Source organism: Vombatus ursinus, unplaced genomic scaffold (genome assembly GCF_900497805.2).
Source record: "Vombatus ursinus unplaced genomic scaffold, bare-nosed wombat genome assembly UNPS02011334.1, whole genome shotgun sequence".
Taxonomy (NCBI): domain Eukaryota; kingdom Metazoa; phylum Chordata; class Mammalia; order Diprotodontia; family Vombatidae; genus Vombatus; species Vombatus ursinus.
In genome coordinates, this window is record NW_020951112.1 from 4372038 (window position 1) to 4391369 (window position 19332).

Here is a 19332-nt window from a genome sequence, read left to right on the forward strand (position 1 = left end):
AAATACCTGTAAAAAATGGCTCCAAACAAATTCTAAAGCAGCAGAACCCACAAAAAGACAGAATGAAATAAATTTCCAGCCCAAGACAACCTGAATGGTTGATCAGAAAGGTATATCATGCTGGAGGGAAGAGGAATGAATTTGACCTGGGCATGCAGACAAAACAGGCCTCAGTGAACCTGGAGCAGGCCTCAGAGGACTGAATCTCAGGTAGCTGTGGTGGTTTCCAGACTTCTCAACCCATGAATGCCAAAGACAACTTAGAAGGTCAACAGGAAAAGTCTGTGTCTGCAGTGAGAGAGAAGTTCTGTGCCAACCCCAGTCTCTGCATATGGCCCTGGGGCAGCGGCTGCTTCCTTGGCTTCCAGCCCACTGACTGAGGGGGAATCAAGTGGCTGATCAGAGGAGGATTGCAGGGATCTCTTTGCTGGTACAGGATTCTCTTGCTTTACCTGTGCTTGGATCTGGGTCACATTTCTGGGTGGCAGTCCTGAGGCTAGGAGGAGCGCTGGCATGGTGAAGGTTGTAGTGGTGGAGGAGAGGAAATCCTCCTCATAGTTGCAAGGCAGAAAAGAGTGCTTGTGGTCATTCATAGACCAGAACACAGGCCAGGAAAGAAGTAAAGATCTCGCCGTTGATCATAGCACCTTGGAGGAACTTAAAATTTACAGGTCCCTAGAAGTATCTCTGAAAACAGCTGCACAAAACCCCTGAAGCTTGGGACAGTACATTCTCCACACTTGAAGCTGACCCCTACCTTAACATAGAGTTTATAACTCAAGTAATTGGCTGGGATCATGAACAAACCTCACAAAAAAAAAGTCAGACCATAGAATCTTACTTTGGTGACAAAGAAGATCAAAACATACAACCAGAAGAAGACAACAAAGTCAAAGCTCTTATATCCAAAGCCTCCAAGAAAAATATGAATTGGTCCCAGGCTATGGAAAAGCTCAAAAAGAATTTTGAGAAGCAAGTAGGAGAAGTAGAGGAAAGACTGGGAAGAGAAATGAGACTGATGCAAGAAAATCATGAAAAACAAGTCAACAGCTTGCTAAAGGAGACCCAAAAAAATACTGAAGAAAATAACACCTTAAATAAAAGGCTAACCCAAATGGCAAAAGAGGTCCAAAAAGCCAATGAGGAGTAGAATGCCTTAAAAAGCAAAATTGGCCAAATAGAAAAGGAAATCCAAAAGCTTACTGAAAAAAATATTTCCTTAAAAGTTAGAATGGAGCAATTGGAAGCTAGTGACTTTATGAGAAATCAAGACACTGTAAAACAAATTCAAAAGAATGAAAAAATAGGAAACAATGTGAAATATCTCATTGGAAAAACAACTGACCTGGAAAATAGATCCAGGAGAGAGAATTTAAAAATTATTGGACTATCTGAAAGCCATGATAAAAAAAAGACCCTAGACATCACCTTTCAAGAAATTATCGAGGAAAACAGCCCTGATATTCTAGAACCAGAGAGTAAAATAGTAATTGAAAGAATCCACCAATCACCTCCTGAAAGAGATCCCAAAATGAAAACTCCAAGGAATATTGTAGCCAAATTCCAGAATTATCAGGTCAAGGAGAAAATACTGCAAGCAGACAGAAAGAAACAATTTAAATACTGTGGAACCACAGTCAGTATGATACAGGACTTAGCAACTTCTATATTAAAGGATCAGATGGTTTGGAATATGATATTCTAGAAGGCACAAGAGCTTGAATTACAACCAACAATCAACTACCCAGTGAAATTGAGCGTAATCTTTCGGGGGGAAAATGGACTTTCAATGAAATAGCAGACTTTCAATCATTCTTGGTGAAAAGACCAGAGCTGAACAGAAAATTCAGTCTTCAAATACAAGACTCAAGAGAGGCATAAAAAGGTAAACAGGAAAGAAAAAAAACATGTTATTCAAAAAGGGTAAACTATTTGTATCCCTATATGGAAAGATGATACTTGTAACTATTGAGAACTGTGTCTGTGTTAGGGCAGTTAGAAGGAGTGTACATAGACAAAGGGTATAGGAATACGTTGATGGATAACATAAAAAATTAAGGGGTTAAAAAAGGATTGTACTGGAAGAAGAGGAAAGGGGGAGGCAGAATAGGGTAAATTACATCACATGAAAAGTCACAAAAGACCTAACACAGTAGAAGGAAAGAAGGGAAGGAGTAAATATTGTTTGAAGCTTACTCTCATCAGATTTGACTTGAAGGAATGACATACACACTCAGTTGGGTGTAGAAATTTATCTTACTCTTTAGGGAAGTAAGAGAGGAAAAGGGAAAGAAAAGGGAAGAGAGGGATGATAGAAGCAGGGGCAGAAGTAGGAGAGGGAAAGGGAATGAAAAGGGAAGGGGTGGTTGATAGAAGGGAGGATAGATTGAGGGAGGTGGTGGTCAGAAGCAAAACACTGGTGAGGCGGGACATGTAAAAGGAGAAAGAAAAGTATAAATGGGTGAAAAATAGGATGGAGGGAAATACACAGTTAGTAATCATAACTGTGAATTTGAATGGAATGAACTCTCCCATAAAATGGAAGTGGATAGCAGAGTGGATTAAAAACCAGAATCCTACAGTATGTTGCCTACAAGGAACACATTTGAAACAGAGAGACACACAGAGAGTAAAGGTAAAAGGCTGGAGCAGAATATATTATGCTTCAGCTGAAGTAAAAAAAAAAAGCAGGGATAGCAATCTTGATCTCAGACAAAGCCAAAACAAAAAAATAGATCTAATTAAAAGAGATAAGGAAGGAAACTACATCTTGCTAAAAGGTACCATAGTCAGTGAAGTAATATCCACACTAAACATATATGCACCAAGTGGTATGGTATCCAAATTATTAGAGAAGTTCAGGGAGTTACAGGAAGAAATAGCAAAACTAAACTAGTGGGTGACCTCAACCTCCCCCCTCAGAACTAGAGAAATCTGAATACAAAATAAAGAGGAAAGAAATTAAGGAAGTGAATAGAATTTTAGAAACATTAGATATGATAGACCTCTGGAGAAAAATGAAAGGGGATAGAAATGAGTATACCTTTTTCTCAGTGGTGCATGGCACCTACACAAAAATTGACCATGTATTAGGGAATAAAAACCCCATAATCCAATGCAGAAAGGCAGAAATATTAAATGCACCCTTTTCAGGTCATGATGCAATAAAAATTACATGTACTAAAAGGATCATGGAAAGATGGATTAAAAATTAATTGGAAACTAAACAATCTATTCCTAAAGAATGAATAGGTAAAACAACAAATCAAAGAAACAATCAATAATTTCATCATAGAAAATGACAATAATGAGACAACATACCAAAATTTATGGGATGCAGACAAAGCAGTTCTTAGGGGAAATTTTATATCTCTAACTGCTTATATGAATAAAATAGAAAAAGAAGAGATCAATGAATTGGGCATGCAACCAAAAAAAAAACTAGAAAAAAGAACAAATTAAAAATTCCCAATGAAATACCAAATTAGAAATTCTGAAACTCAAAGGAGAAATTAATGAAATTGAAAGTAAGAAAACTATTGAATAAATAAAGCTAAGAGGCAGTTTTGTGGGAAAAAAACATTAAAATAGACAAACCTTTGGTTAATTTGATTAAATAAAAAAAGAAGAAAATCAAATTACCAGTATCCAAAAATGAAAAGGGAGAATTCACTCCAAATGAAGATGAAATTAAAGCAATAATTAGGGTTTGTTTTACCCAATTGTACACCAATAAACCTAACAGTCTAAGAAATGGATGAATATTTACAAAAATATAAATTACCTGGATTAACAGAAGAAGAAATAAAATATTTAACCCCATTTTAGAAAAAGAAATTGAACAAGCCATCAATGAACTCCCTAAGAAAAAGATCTCCAGGGCCAGATGGATTTACAAATAAGTTCCACTAAACATTTAAAGCACAATTAATGCCAATGTTGTATAAACAATTTGGGAAACTAGGGAAAGAAAGAGTCCTACCAAATTCTTTTTATGACACAAATATGGTGCTGATACCTAGACCAGGAAGAACCAAAATGGAGAAAGAAAATTATAGACCTATTTCCCTAATGCATATTGATGCAAAAAATTTTAAATTAAATATTAGCAAAAGATATTATAGCAATTTATCACAAGAATAATACACTATGACCATGTGGAATTTATACTAGGAATGCAGGGCTGGTTTAATATTAGGAAAACTATCAGCATAATTGATCATATCAATAACAAAACTAACAGAAATTATGTGATTGTCTTAATAGAGGCAGAAAAGGCTTTTGACAAAATATAGTCCCTGTTCATTTTAAAAACACTAGAGAGCATAGAAATAAATCGAGTTTTCCTTAAAATAAGTGCCATCTATCTAAACCATTAGCAGGCATTATATGTAATGGGGTTAAGCTGGAAGCTTTCCCAGTAAGATCAGGGGTGAAAGAAGAAAGCCCATTATCACCTCTATTATTTAATATTGTACTAGAAATGTTAGCTTTAGCAATAAATGAAGAAAAAGAATTTGAAGGAATTAGCATAGGCAATGAGGAGACAAAACTATCACTCTTTGCAGATGATATGATGATATACTTAAAGAATCCTAGAGAATCAACTAAAAAAGTATTTGAGATAATTATCAATGTTAGCAGAGTCACAGGATATAAAACAAACCATATAAATTATCAGCATTTCTATATATTACCAACAAAGCTCAGCAGCAAGAGATAGATAAATTCCATTTAAAATAACTGTAGATAACATAAAATATTTGGGAGTCTATCTGCCAAGACAAACCTAGGAACTACATGAACACAATTACAAAACATGTTTCACACAAATAAAGTCAGATCTAAACAATTGTGAAAATATCAGTTGCTTGTGGGTAGGCTGAGCTAATATGATAAAAATGACAATTCTACCTAAATCAATTTACTTATTAAGTGCCGCACCAATCAAACAACCAGCTTTTATAAAGCTAGGAAAAATAATAACAAGATTCATCTGTAAAAACAAAAGGTCAATAATATCAAGGGAATTCATGAAAAAAAATGCAAAGGAATGTAACCTAGCCATACTAGATCTAAAACTATATTATAAAGTATATATATATATATGTATATATCATCAAAACTCTTTGGTGGATAAGTGAAATAAGTTAGGTACACACAACACAGTAATGAATGACTATTGTGATCTACTGTTAGATAAACTCAAAGACTCCAGCTTTCGGGATAAGAACTCACTATTTAACAAAATCTGCTGGAAAAACTGGAAATTAGTATGGCAGTAACTAGGCATAGACTGACATCTCACACCATATACCAAGACAAGGTCAAAATGGGTACATAGTTTAGACATAAAGGGTGATACTATAAGAAAATTAGGAGAGCAAGAAAGAGTTTACCTGTTAGATCTATGGAGAATGGAATAATTTATGACCAAACAAGAGATAGAGAACATTATGAAATGCACAATGGATAGTTATGATTAAATTAGATTAAAAAGGTTTTGCACAAACAAAACCAATGCAACCTAGATTAGAAGAAAAGCAGACAACTTGGAAACAATTTTTACAGCCAGTGTTTCTGATAAAGGCCTCATTTCTCAAATATACAGAGAACTAAATCAAACTTATAAGAATATAAGGCATTCTCCAATTGATAACTGGTCAAAGGATAGGAATAGGGAGTTTTCATATAAAGAAATAAAAACTTTCTATAGTCACATGAAAAATACTCTAAATCACTATTGATTAGAGAAATGCAAATTAAAACCACTCTGAGCTACCACCTCACACCTATCGGATTGGCTAAAATGACAGAAAAGGAAAATGATAATTGTTGGGGAAAATGTAGGAAAATTAGGGCACTGATGCATTGTTGGTGGTGATGTGGGCTGATCCAACCATTCTGGAGAGAAATTTGGAATTATGCCCAAAGGGCTACAAAACTGTGCATACCCTTTGATACATCAATACCACTACTATGTCTGTATCCCAAAGAGATCATAAAAAAAGGAAAAGGAACCAAATGTATAGAAATAGTTATAGCAGCTCTTTCTGTGGTGGCAAAGAAATGGCAATTGTGGGGATGCCCATTAATTGGGGAATGACTGAACAAGCTGTGGTTTATGAATATAATGGAATACTATCGTGCTATAAGAAATGATGGGCAGGTGGATTTCAGAAAAACCTAGAAAGACTTACATGAACTAATACTGAGTGAAGTGAGCAGAACCAGGAGAGTATTGTGCACAGTAATAGCAACAATGTACAATGATCAACTATGATAGACTTGGTTCTTCTCAGCAGTACAGTGATCCAAGACAATCGCAAGAGACTCATGATGGAAAATGCTGTCTACATCCAGAGAAAGAACTATGGAGTCTGAATGCAGATCAAAGCATACTATTTTCACTTTTTTTTTGTCTTTTTCTTTCCTGTGGTTTTTCCATTTTGTTGTGATTCTTTTTTCAAAATATGACTAATGTGGAAATATATTTGAAGTGATTGAACATATACATCCTATATTAGATTGCTTGCTATCTTGGGAAGGGGAGAGGGAATGGAGGGAAGGAGGAAAAAACGGAACTCAAAATTCTATAAAAATGAATGTTGAAAACTATCTTTACATGTAATTGTGAAAAAGTACTTTTAAGTGGAAAAAAGAAAAATATTCCCCTAGTTTATTTTAGAAATCTTCCATTTACAAAAATGCATTATATGCACTACACGTCAGAAGCAAATTCATGGCAAAGTAAGATAAGGCCACATAGAAATCAATCAGACATGGCAACCCAAACTCCTAGAAATTAAGAATGGTAGAGCAATTATTATTAATATTTTTGTTGACATTTACCAACAAAGTTGAAACAAATAGAGAAGTTGATTCCATTCTTCTCCTTTTGCAGATCCCTGTAAACAAGAAGACAATGACCCTCCAGAGGAACATGATCCTGGGCAATTTGCTGGCCTGCTCCATGGATCTTCTCCAGCCTGTGAGTCCCCTGATAATCCACTTCGTCTCTATAGCAAATCAAACATGTGTGGAGGAGCACAGGAAGAAATTAGTTTGATGAATAATCCTCTCCATTATCAGCAGCCTCCACCAGGAAATAACCCAGGAGCTCCAGTAAAGAAAATTAAACCCAAAGTGGTTAGTAGAACCATTTTTCACACAAAAAGCCGTCCATTAGAAAATCACACCCTTGTTGGCACAAGACCAGCAAGAAATGGAACAAGAAATGGGAATGGGGACCAGTGGGGTGTTAGCACAGGAGGATTCGTGGAGCGAGCCTGTACTCTGGGAAGGATACGGTCTTTGCCAAAGGCCCTTCTTGATTTGCACTTGTCCAAAAATGTTTCCAAATCTGATTCTGATCTCATTGCCTACCCATCCACTGAGAAAACTTCAAGGGTGAACTGGAGTGAATCCTCAACAACTGAACCCAGTTCTAAAGGGAATTCTGAGAGGACTCCTTCCTTCACTTCTGAATGGGAAGAAGTAAGTTGAATCTTTTTATTATTTATTAAAACAAGACAGTGGAACTGGGTAGTTGGGGAAGGGACAGATTTTAAATGTCTAATACTTTTGGAGGTAATAAGAAAAGAGTATCTTCACCATAGAAGGTAAAAAGGATGGAAATGCTTTACTGTTTTGCAACTAGCATCATAGGTCAAACATAGTTCCTTCCATAGAGAGAAGCCCTTTTATAACCATAGGAATTAACACCTATCTAACGATATGGTGCGAAATTTAAAAAAAAAGATAATGTACATATCATTTTATGAAGAAGTTTACACTTTGTAAATCTCATTCATCCAAGCAACCCCATGAGGTAGGTAGGGCATGTTTTGGTATTCTCATTCTATAGTTGTAGAAATTGAGGTTCAGAGGCAGCTAGATGGTGCAGTGGACAGAGCTCCGGCCTTGGAGTCAGGAGGACCTGAGTTCAAATCTGGACCTCAGACACTTGACACTTACTAGCTGTGTGGTCCTGGACAAGTTGCTTAACCCAATTGCCTCACCAAAAGAAAAAGAAAAAGAAAAAAAGAAATCAAAATTCATAGAGACCAAGAGAATTACATATGGTGAGAGATCCAGAAAAAAAAAGCTGGACTCCCGCTCTCTTGGTTTCTAGGCCAGCACCCTTCTTGTTACATCAAGGCACTTCCACTGTTGCAAAGACATGGCAAAGATGGTTATATAGCAAATTTTGATTACTCATGTGATCAGCCAACTCTCTATTAATCAACATTCCTGCTATTTTCATGCTTTCATCTGGTAGGTGACAAATTTACTGGGTTTTTTTTTTCAATTTTCTGTATGTGTATTTTCTGTCATTAGTTATAAGACAGTGTGGTGTAGTAAGTCTGAGAGTCATCTTCAGAAAGTGCCCTTGACATATGCTGACTGAGTGAGTCTGGGCAAACCTCTCAATCCTTCAGTGCTCTAAGACAGTGCCATCCAGTGTGGGTACCAACATTGGCAGTGAGTTCCCTATACTCATGAAATTACTGACCTTGTTCCTCCTTCCCAATGCAAACACTTACACCTGCCCATGCACCTATAAAATTACCAGTTAGCACTTGGCTATTAGCAAAAGTTAGAGTTTAGAATTAGTCAGCCTTTTTAATGAGGACATGTAGCCAACATTGTGAATTCAGTCCATTGTATGGCAGAAATAAGCTTTTTGTGTAGCCATAGACCGATTCATTATCATAATCTCACAAAAGGCATGTTATTGGTCATGGGTAGAGGTGAGAATATGAATATTTCACCCTAAATCAATAGCAACTTTTTTTGAAAGCCTCCAGTTTCCCAAGAAATATAAATGGCCCTGTGCTATTTAACATTTTTTATCAATGACCTCTTTAAAACCATAAATGGTAACCTTATCACATTTGCAGGAGACACAAACCTGGGAGCAGTAGTTAACACAATGACTAACAGAGTCAGGATGCAAAGTGGACAGGACAAAACATTGAGCTGAATCTAATAATTTTAAGTTGAATGGGGATAAATAACAAATCTGATACTTGTTTTCCACCATGGATGTGCTTAGACTGATTTTTCACTCAAAAAAAAAAGATATGGAGGATTGAGTGAACTGAAAGCTCAACATACCGTAAAGGTGACATGGCAGCCAGGAAAGCTAAGGCATTCTTAATCTGAATTAAAAGAAGGATAGGTTGCCAGGAATACCAAGGTGATAGACCTCTGTCCTGGTCAGACCACATCCAGAGCACTGTGTTCATTTCTGGGCATTACAATTTATGATGGATATTGATAAATTGGAGAACTTGCAGAGGAAATGAGTGAAGATAGTGGAAGGGCCTTGAGTTCATAATGTGTGAAGGTTAGTTGAAGGAAATAGGAATGTTTATCTTATAAAAGAGAAGATTTAGTGAGGACATTAAACCTGTCTTCAAATATCTGAAGGGCGGTCTCCTAGAAACAAGATTGAACTTCCTCTGCTTGGCCTCCAGGAATAAAACTGGGAGTAACATTTGAAAGTTGCAAAGATGAAGTTTTAGGCTTGATTGTAGGGGAAATATATGAAAAAATTTGAGCTACACAAAGTGGAATATGCTGCTTTAGTATATACTAGGTTCCTTCTTCATTAGAGGTCTTCAGGAAGTGGTTGAATAATCACTTGTTAGGGAAATACTGTGAATGAATTGTTTTTCATGTGTGGCTTGGATTGAATGGCTTCTGAGGTTCATTCCAGTGGTGGGGTTACTCAGTTTTGTTAATACTTCATATCTTATAGGGAAACAGCTAGAAACACTTGCTGCTACTAATGAGTCTCTCTCTCTCTCTCCAAAGATATATATATATATATATGTTCATATGAAAAATTACATAAAATCTTGCCATTAATGTTTATTTAAGTTAAATTCATGAAATCATGAAGGAAAAGATGCCAGTTTCCAATTTCTACCAAAAAAAAGCGTTATTTCATCTTTAATAACAGGATGCGATGTAATAGAGACGTCTCTCTAAAGCTTTCCCTGTACTGTGAAGTTTTCTTGGTTGCGGTGTTGTGGCATTCACAATACTAAAAACGTTCTGCTTTTGTGTTTGGGGAATTATCAGATGCAATGGAGACATTCAATGAGTTCTTCTCACTGCTTTTGTTTTTTATAGATTGATAAAATAATGAGCTCCATAGATGCTGGAATCCACAATGAGCTTGAAGAGATGAATGATGATATTACAAGTAAGGAAATCTTTTTCTTTAAGAATTATTGAAAGGAAAATGTGATTAAAAACAACACCTAAAATTAGTGCTAATCTTTAGCAATTAAACTTAAATTGAAGGGGAAAATATCATTATGTGTTCTATTGTAATAACTGTACTGAAAATTCCCTTCACTTTTATAGAAACCAAATCCCCGTATGTTTTAGTTAAGTTCAACAGTATCTAAACTTGTTATGTTTACTGACAAATGATAATTCACAAGAATAATGCTTTAAATTTTTTATCATATTTTAATTTCGTCCAGATTCTGTTGTTTTGAGTCACTCAACAAACTTTTATTGAGTTCCTACAAAGAGTATTAGGTACCTGACTATAAGGAACTGAGTCTTGTCTTTGGTTCTGAACACTAAATCCAGTAGTCAATTTCCTATTTGATGAAATACATGTAATCAGATTCAATTCAGTTCAACGAACATTTAATAAGTACTTCCTATGGGCACAAAGTGCTAGGTTTTGGAGTTACAAAGACACAAGCAAAATATTGACATATTAGTCAACATTCAGTCTACTTTTTGAAAAATTGATGTGAGGATTAAAAAAAAGAAAAATTTCCTAACTATCCAGTAGTACAGATTAAAAATCCCCTGACACCAATACAATGGAGATGTTTGGGCATACTCTATTTTTCATTCAAAATGACAATAACTAGAATCATGTTAGCAAATAGAGAACATAATCCAAATATTATCTGTAATGGCATTACATTATAGAGATAAGCGGCATAGCTATTCACCAACATGAAAGTGAAATAAATAGTTGCTATGACGATATAATGGAACACCTAGGTCGTGCAATGGATAGAGTTTCAGGCCTAGAGTCAGGAAGACCTGAATTAAAATCTGGTCTCTGACACTTACTAGGTTACCCTGGGCATATCACTTAACTATGTTTGCCTCAGTTTCCTTATTTGTAAAATGAGCTAGAAAAGGAAATGACAAATTTCACCAGTATCTTTGCCAAAAAAATCCCAAATGGGGTCATGTCATGAAGAGTCAGGCATGTCTGAAACAGCTGAACAACAACAACGTGAAAGTATAGTACGGTATCGGAATTGCTATCCATTATTCCAGAGGGCTGCCTTTGAAAGTACTGGTCTTTTCCTCATTGGAGGTACTCAAAGAAAAAGTGGATAACAATTTGTAGGCTATGTAATAAAAGGTATTTTTTCCAGTTATAAATTGGAATAGATCATCACTGAATTGCTCACAGCTCCAAAACTTTTGCTTCTTTAAAGTACTTTCTTTCAAGGACTTCACTTATAATCACAGAATTAAAAAGGGGGAAGAAATGTCTACCAGGGTGGGGTGGCCTCGAGGCCACAGGTGGCCCTCCAGATCCTCAAGTGTGGCCCTTTGCCTGAATCCACACTTCACGGATTCAAGTAAAGGGCCACACTTGAGGATCTAGAGGGTCACCTGTGGCCTTGAGGCCATAGGTTCCCCACCCCTGATCTAGTCCAACCCCCTCATTGTACCAATGTTAAAACTTATGCTTAGGAAGGTAAAGTAATTCGTGCTTCTTTGTGGTCAGTAATTGTTAGTATATTTTGGAAGAAAAAAAACAAGCAACAAAAAAGCTCTTGTAAATAAACACAAAGAATACAAACCCATGTAATTTTGCTTTAAGCTCACTTATGAAAGTGCTTTGGAAATCATTCTTTGTTTCAGCATAAGTCATTGGGAGTCTGGGTCTGTAGTTCCAGTATGATGCAGTAATTACATTTTTTGTGTTTTGTTGTTCCTAATTTCTTATTACTTCCTTTCACAAGTTAGTGGCACAGAGATATCCCTACTGATGATAGAGACCTTTTCAGGTAGAGCAAAGTTGACCCAGTCTGTGGTCCCTTTGATTGGATCTGAGCATTTCAGATTGGAGCTTTAGGCTCACTTTCATCATGGCATGCGTCCTAGGCCATTGTCAGTCATTCTGACTTTTGTCCTGCCACTGGACTTTGGTGACTCAGGAAGACACAGCGAGGCTGATGACTTTGTGCAACTCAGCCCCGCTTAAATTCAATACATGTGCAAGTAATCAGCTGTGATGTCATGTCATTGGTCATCTTCCAAAACAAAGGACAAACAACATCATGGCATGTACATAGAGCCCTCTGCTGTGTTCTGCAAGGCTGGAGCTGGAAGACCTTCAGCATCCTCCTTAAAAGTGTTTCAGAGGGAAGGATATGTGTTATGGTAAACAGATGATGCCTTTCTCCTATTAACATGTTAAGCAGAGTAATGGTGTTCACAAAAGAATTGGCATAGTTGAAATTGAGCTGGAGTCAGAAAACCTGCCTTCCAGCCACACTTCTGCCACCCATGATAGGCAGAACCTGAAGAAAGGCATTAAACTTTTCTGAGCCTCTATTTTTTCATCAGTAAATTATAAGTGGTTGGATAGATGAACTCTAAAGGTGCTTCTGTGTCTGTTCTATTACTATCATTATCATCATCATTATTGTTTAATTTCACCTTTGATTCCTTTGGGGAAACAACATTACACAGTGAAAAATTTTGGATTAGGAGTCAATGACTACCTTTTTGGCCATGGCTAAGTCACTAAGCTACTCTTAACTTCAGTCTCTATCTCTATAAAATGAGAATGTTTTTACTAAATGATTTCTAAACTCAATCCTAACTCAAAATCTATGATTCCTTTGAGGAAACCCCCTACGTTCATGGAGAATGGCAATTCTTTTACAACCCCTTGTGTTCCTGGTGTATTTCATGAGATTCAAAGAGATTGAGTCTTGCTCAGGCTCGAGCAGTCAATATAGGCAAGAGGCAAGGATGAACCTAGGCTTTCTTGACTCTAATGCCATCTTTCTATCCATTACTACCCATTGCCTGTCTGGATCCTGTCCTGTTCTTCTTTACGTAGAATTGGCATGAAATCATTGGCAGTCACCTACATCTACTTAGAGATACTGAAATGAATTCCTGTATAAAATGATTCAACATTGTGATGTGATTTTAGGGACAAAGTTAAAAATCACTTTTAGAAGGTACTAGAGTGAGCAGTTTGGACTTCCTGACCTGGTTTTGTAATCAGGATAGGGTCATGGTTTAATTTTGCCTCATACTTCCTGTGTGACTTGGGACAAGTCATGTAATGTCTCCCAGTCTAATTTTCTTTACATTGAAAATGGGGGTGATAATACCTCTAGTACCAAACTTATAGGGATACTGTGAAGAGCAATTAGAATGGGTAAAAACTTTTGGTGCATCTTAAAAGGTCATATAAATGTTTCCTTTAACAATGATAATAATGTTTGAGTATTCTTACAAATTCATATAGTTTTTTGATGAAACTGTTGTTTTAAAATGAGATTTGCTATTTTGTCTCAATGTGGAAAATTATTGTGAAACCAATTGATATTTATGTAATGGTGACCCTAATAGTCTAGAGGAGTCAAAATTTCTGAAGTTCATCTTGTTATTACATTAAGTAGCACAACATTCTGGTGGTGGGACTGCTACTACTACTACTACTCCTACTACTCCTACTACTCCTACTACTACTACTTCTACTACTACTACTACTGCTTCTATGACTACTACTACTACTACTACTACTGCTACTACTACTACTACTACTACTTCTACTACTACTACTAGCAACTAACATTTATATGGTACCTGCTATGTGCCAGACTCTGTGCTAAGTGCTTTACAAATATTATCTCATTTGATCCTCATAACACCCCAGGAAGTTAGGTGCTATTATTATTCCCACTTTATAGCTAAGGAAACTGAAGTAAACATAGGTTAAGTGATTTGCCTGGGATCACACAGTTATTAAGTGATTGAGGTCAGATTTGAACTCATGTCTCCCCAATTCCAGGTCAGGCATTCTATCTACTGTGCTCTAAGTGCCAGACCATTGGTGGTAAGTAGGTGATTTAAACTTTGACAAGGATAAGGGAAGCTGGCCCAGAAAGGATTTTTGCCACTCCCTCTGCTATTTTCTATATCTTGTACTATCTTGTTCTTGACTGAGAAAGTAAATGAAGTTGTCCAGCCTGAGTGTATTGCCATTTTGATGCTGTTCCTGTCCAAAGTGCTGAAAGTCCATTTGTATTACTCCCCTTGAGATGAGTTGATACCTCTGTGGGCCCCTACCTATGTCTTCATGTAACATTATTTGCTAATGTAAGATTAAAGTATAAGGATTTGAAATACCTTAGATATTGTCTAATTCATTCTCTTCATTTTACAGAGAAGGAACCTTAGTGCAGAGAGTTGAAGGTCACATGAGGAATAATTATTAGGATTTGAACCCAGCTGTATTATTACATTAAGTGTGCATGCATGTGTTTCTACATACATATATGTTTGCATGTGTACATAAATGATGCTTGGTTGAAAAGTAAATCTATCCAATAGACTTCAGTTTTATCAGTTGGTCTTTAAGATAAGGGAAAGCCCCAGAAACACTAGTGAAATACACTTGACTCTCACCAGGTAAATGTTACCTAGCTTTAATGGTGTGGTTTAAAGAGTTCTATACTAATAGTGAGGAGATTTATATTCTATTTTTTGTTCTATAACTAATTAGATTGTGACATGAGACAGTGCCGCTTCTGATTCCTTATGTAGAACACAAGGGAATTGAACTTGATGCTTTCTCACTGAGACCTTGGTTACTTCTCTCTTTTTTTGGACTCTCTGATGCCTTCCCCTCTGGTGATGGTGGCTTCCTTGGGGGCTAGATCTCAAAGCATCTCAGTTTCCTTCCACACGGGGCAACTCATGATTCACCAACCTAGGTCTGTGCCCTGTGTAACTTTTGGATGGACAGAATGGCCCAGTTGGGTGCTGTACTCTTTCCCTCATGGTTGCTTCTCCCCACCCATGGTATCTTGATCTATTTGCTCTGTTTCTCAATTCTCTGGCCCAGCACTGGCAGTTCAAATGTGTCACACTTGTACTATGGGATTGTTCATCTCAACACCAGCAGTTCTGAGCTCTGGAGCCCTGGTACTATGGAGTTGTCTGGCCAGTGACCCAAGCAGACTTCCATAGTCCACAGTCAGTGTCTCCATGGGCTCTGGAAAGAAGGAGAGGGGGCCAGAGAGTGGGGTTGGGTTTTGCTGTGGGTCTTTGGGTCTGCTAGTGCAGCCTTACTGCCAATCACGTGGGAGGTGAGGGAGGGGTGCTGAGTGAAATCAGGATGAGTGACCATCTATTCTTGGTTTTTTGTTTTTACATTCTTTTGGATTCTTGGTATCCTGTACCATGGAGACAGCTGAAATTGCTTTATCTTTAGCGTGTAATTTGTTTTGGAGGGGTTTGAGAGGTAGTGGGCATCAAAGAAAGTTGCTAGTGCTCCCTCTTCATGCTTCATGCTTCACATGACCCAGAAGTAATCTAGCTAGTTTCTAAGTCCAGAAGCATTATGATCTGGCTAAATTGGGCTATTCTTAGTCCCACAAACACATACTGTGGTCTCCTATTTCCATGCCTTTGCTTATACCATTCCATATGCCTAGAGTATCTTCTTTGCCTTTTTCCTGCTCCATTCCTAGCCAGTCTTTTATAGTCCAGGGAAATGCTGCCTCCTCTAGGAAGCTATTACTGTTCCCATAGTCAAAAAGAACCTTTCTTCTTAAATCCCATTTGACTTTGAAACTTTCTAATTCATTTATCACATAATATGATGTATTTTATTAATTTCTGTCTCAGACCATCCTAATAGACTATAAACTCCTTAATGGAAGGCACTGTGCAATGTCTAAACTTTTACATCCCCCATTAATATTGGAGCATGGGATCTTGTGTTAAAGGAGATCTTCCAAATCATCTAATCCAACTTTCTCATTTAGAGGTGAGGAAACTGAGGCCCAGAGAGGTTATGACTACTCCAATGTCACACAACTAGCAAGGACGTAATACCTGAGTTCTCCAACTCCAGATCTAACAGGAGACATTTTGAAGTCTATATTATACATTTTAATTTTTAAGAGCACAGATTGTTCTAGAAAAGCCATAATTTAAAATGTAGTGGTAAACTAACACTCACAGGCTTAAATTATCATAGATTTAGAGCTAAAAGGGAACTTAGAGGTCATCAAGGCCAACTCATTCATTTTATAGACAAGGAAACTGAGGCATAGAATAGTTAAATAACTTGTCCAGGATCACACAACTAATTAAAAATCTGAGGTAGAACTTGAAGCCAGCACTTCTTGACTCCAAGTCTCTATGTGCTATATTGCAATGCCTCTATAAGTATTTATTAAGCATCTGCTGTATGTAAGTCATTGTGCTTGGCCCTGGGAATACAGTGATAAAAACTATACTACCTTCCTTTAAAGGGCTTATATTATATTGAGAAAGATAATATTCACATACATAAATATATATAAAATATACAGTATAAATAAAAGATAATTGTGTAGGTGAAGGTACTAGTGGGGGGGGGGGAGGGAATCAATAAAGGCTCCATTTAAAAAGTGGTGCTTAAACTGAACTTTGAAGAAAACCTGGAATCCTAAGAGGGAATGATAAGTGAATGCATTTTCCAAGCAAAGGCCCAAAAATGGGAGGTAGAATGTTATGCCTAAAGAATAGCAAGATCACCAGTTTGGCTGGACCATAGGGAACATGCATAAACTACTTTCATTTAATTCTGAACTTTGAATAGCAAGCCAAAGCCAATAGATTATTGCTGATTCCATCAAATACATATATGTTACTTTTTGTTGTTAAAATTATAGCATGTGTGTGGGTTTCATGTTGTTCATAAATCAATACTTCCATCATAAACCACCTTTATTATTTAATTCAAAAAATATTTAAGAATCTACAGTATGTAAGAATTTCTATTTAGATAGATAAAATCACGCACTTGTTGTGTGCCAGATACTCTGCTTTGTCACTGATAAAAATATAAACAAGGCAGTCTCTGCCCTCAGGGAAGTTACACTCTAATGGGGGAAGATAGCTCATAAAGGGCACCTAGGTGGCACAGTGGGTAAAGTGCCCAGCCTGGAATGAGGAAGATTCATCTTCCTGAGTTCAAATCTGGCCCTAGACACTAGCTGTGTGATCCTGGGCTAGTCATTTAACCCTGTTCACCTCAGTTTCCTCATCTGTAAAATAAACTGGGGAAGGAAATGACAAATCACTCCAGTATTTTTGCCAAGGAAATTCTAAATAGGGTCACAAAGAGTCTGATAAGAATGAAAATGACTGAACAATGAAAACACATAAAAAGAAAGATGTGGAAAGGAAGGGAAAGGGTAGACAATGCAGTAAGAGAAGAGAAAGAGGAAGATCCTTGACAGAATTTAGCCATGATGAATTTTTGGCTTTGGACACACAAGGGGGAAAAATGATGTAAGTTCTGTTCTCGAGGAATTTACGTCTAGTGACTGTTAAGGGTGAAGGAATAAGGGCATATGGTTCCCAATGGGTCTCCCCATTCCTGTTATGAAAGAGCATTGGTAAATGGGTAATACTAATGCTCTCTGTTAAGTACCTTGTGTAACAATTGGAGGTGACTCAGGAGGCCTTCCCCTGTAGAACAAATATGACTCCCTCCCAGCCATGTCCATAGTTAAGTCATAGGATAGGCATCTATAGAGGCTGTACATTTGCATTCAGGTGAGAGATTTCTTGAACTAGCAATAAGTTATAGAAGTATTGATTTAGCCCTAACCCTTTCAGGCCTTCTATTCCAACAGCCTTCATTTTATATAAATGTAAATTGAGGGTCTGAGAATCAAAGAAACTTGCACACAGCTAATAAGAAATAGAGCAGGGATTCAAATCCCAGTTCCAGACTCTGAACTCCAGAGCTCATGGTCCTTCCCCTGCAGCATAATGCCTGGTTTTAAGTTCTATTAACAACTTCTGCTGTTGTCTAGAACACATGGATGCCCTGATATGTGTACTGTGCAGGTAATAATATTTCTCTGTCCCTTATTCATTTGTTTAAGTAACTATTTTTGGCAAGGATTGTGCTAGTCATTTTGGATACAAGACAAAAACAAAATGGTGCCTGCCTTCAAGGAGCATGTTGTTGTATGTCCTTCATTCTCAAAGAGGACCATGACATCAGGGAGGTGATGCCATGACATGCAAGTGAATTGGATTTAAGTGAGGGAGGGCTGTGCAAGGTCACCAGATTCACTTTCTCCTCTAGAGTCATCTGGGTCCAGTAGCAAGATATAGATCAGGATGGCTATAGAGATGGCCCTGGATGCAATAGAAAACTTTGGCCTTTTTAAGTTAAGGTCTTTAACAGGTCTCAGTTTGACTGAGCAACACCCATTCAGTGATCAATGATAGTAAGAAATGAGGCAGAGAATGGCCTCTTCTACATAGTCAGAAAAAAAAAATCAATCTGGGAGGAAAGGCCCTCAGGGTTTCTGGCCAAAACAGAAACAATTGCTGTTTACATTCAATCAACGCCAAAACAGTGACCAAGTGTTGCTTAGTCTGGTTCTGATTATTGGCCAATCAAGGAGAGTCAGAGTGATTTGGCTTCAAGGTGCAGTCTTTAAGGAAAAAAAAAGGTTTCAGGGATCATAATTTACATTCTTCTGAGCAGATCATCCACAGGTAAGGGTATGATACTCTATGTAGATAGAGGGAATGGAAAGAAAGGAAGAAAGAAAAAGGAAGGAAGAGCTGTGTTGCCCAAATGGGGAAGGCAACATGTATATACATACATATACATACATATATATATATATACACACACACACACACACACACACATAAATGAAAGGTAACTTTGGGTGGGAGAACATTAGAAGGGGGATCAGGAAAGGCTTCATGTGGAAGATGATACTTTAGCTAAGACTTGATAGAAGTGAAGGATTCTACAAAGTAGAAATGAGGATTGCTGTCCATTGTCCTTAGGCATCCAGACAGATTCTCTCAAGGCTTTCAAAAGTGGCATGATGTCAGATTTGTATAGTAGAGAGCACACTGATTCCAGTCAGAGGACCATGGGTTCAAATACCATCTCTTATCCTTACCATCTATGTGATGTCATGCAGGTCACTTAATCTCTGTGGGCATCACTTTCTTCATCTATGTAATGAGAAAGTTGAACTAGATGGATTA

General features: G+C 37.2%; 1 protein-coding gene across 6 annotated transcripts in view; it reads left to right on the forward strand.

Annotated features, from left to right (window-relative positions):
* ANKS1B (ankyrin repeat and sterile alpha motif domain containing 1B) overlaps window positions 1-19332 on the forward strand; it is a 1327097-nt gene that overhangs the window by 663582 nt on the left and 644183 nt on the right. For 4 of the 6 annotated variants that reach the window (XM_027855805.1, XM_027855806.1, XM_027855807.1 and 1 more), the window contains exons 14-15: window positions 6905-7497; window positions 10144-10216. In XM_027855805.1, coding sequence (XP_027711606.1) covers window positions 6905-7497; window positions 10144-10216 — 666 coding nt within the window. The remainder of the gene's footprint in view (window positions 1-6904; window positions 7498-10143; window positions 10217-19332) is intronic. The other 2 variants (XM_027855808.1, XM_027855810.1) reach the window with 1 other exon arrangement.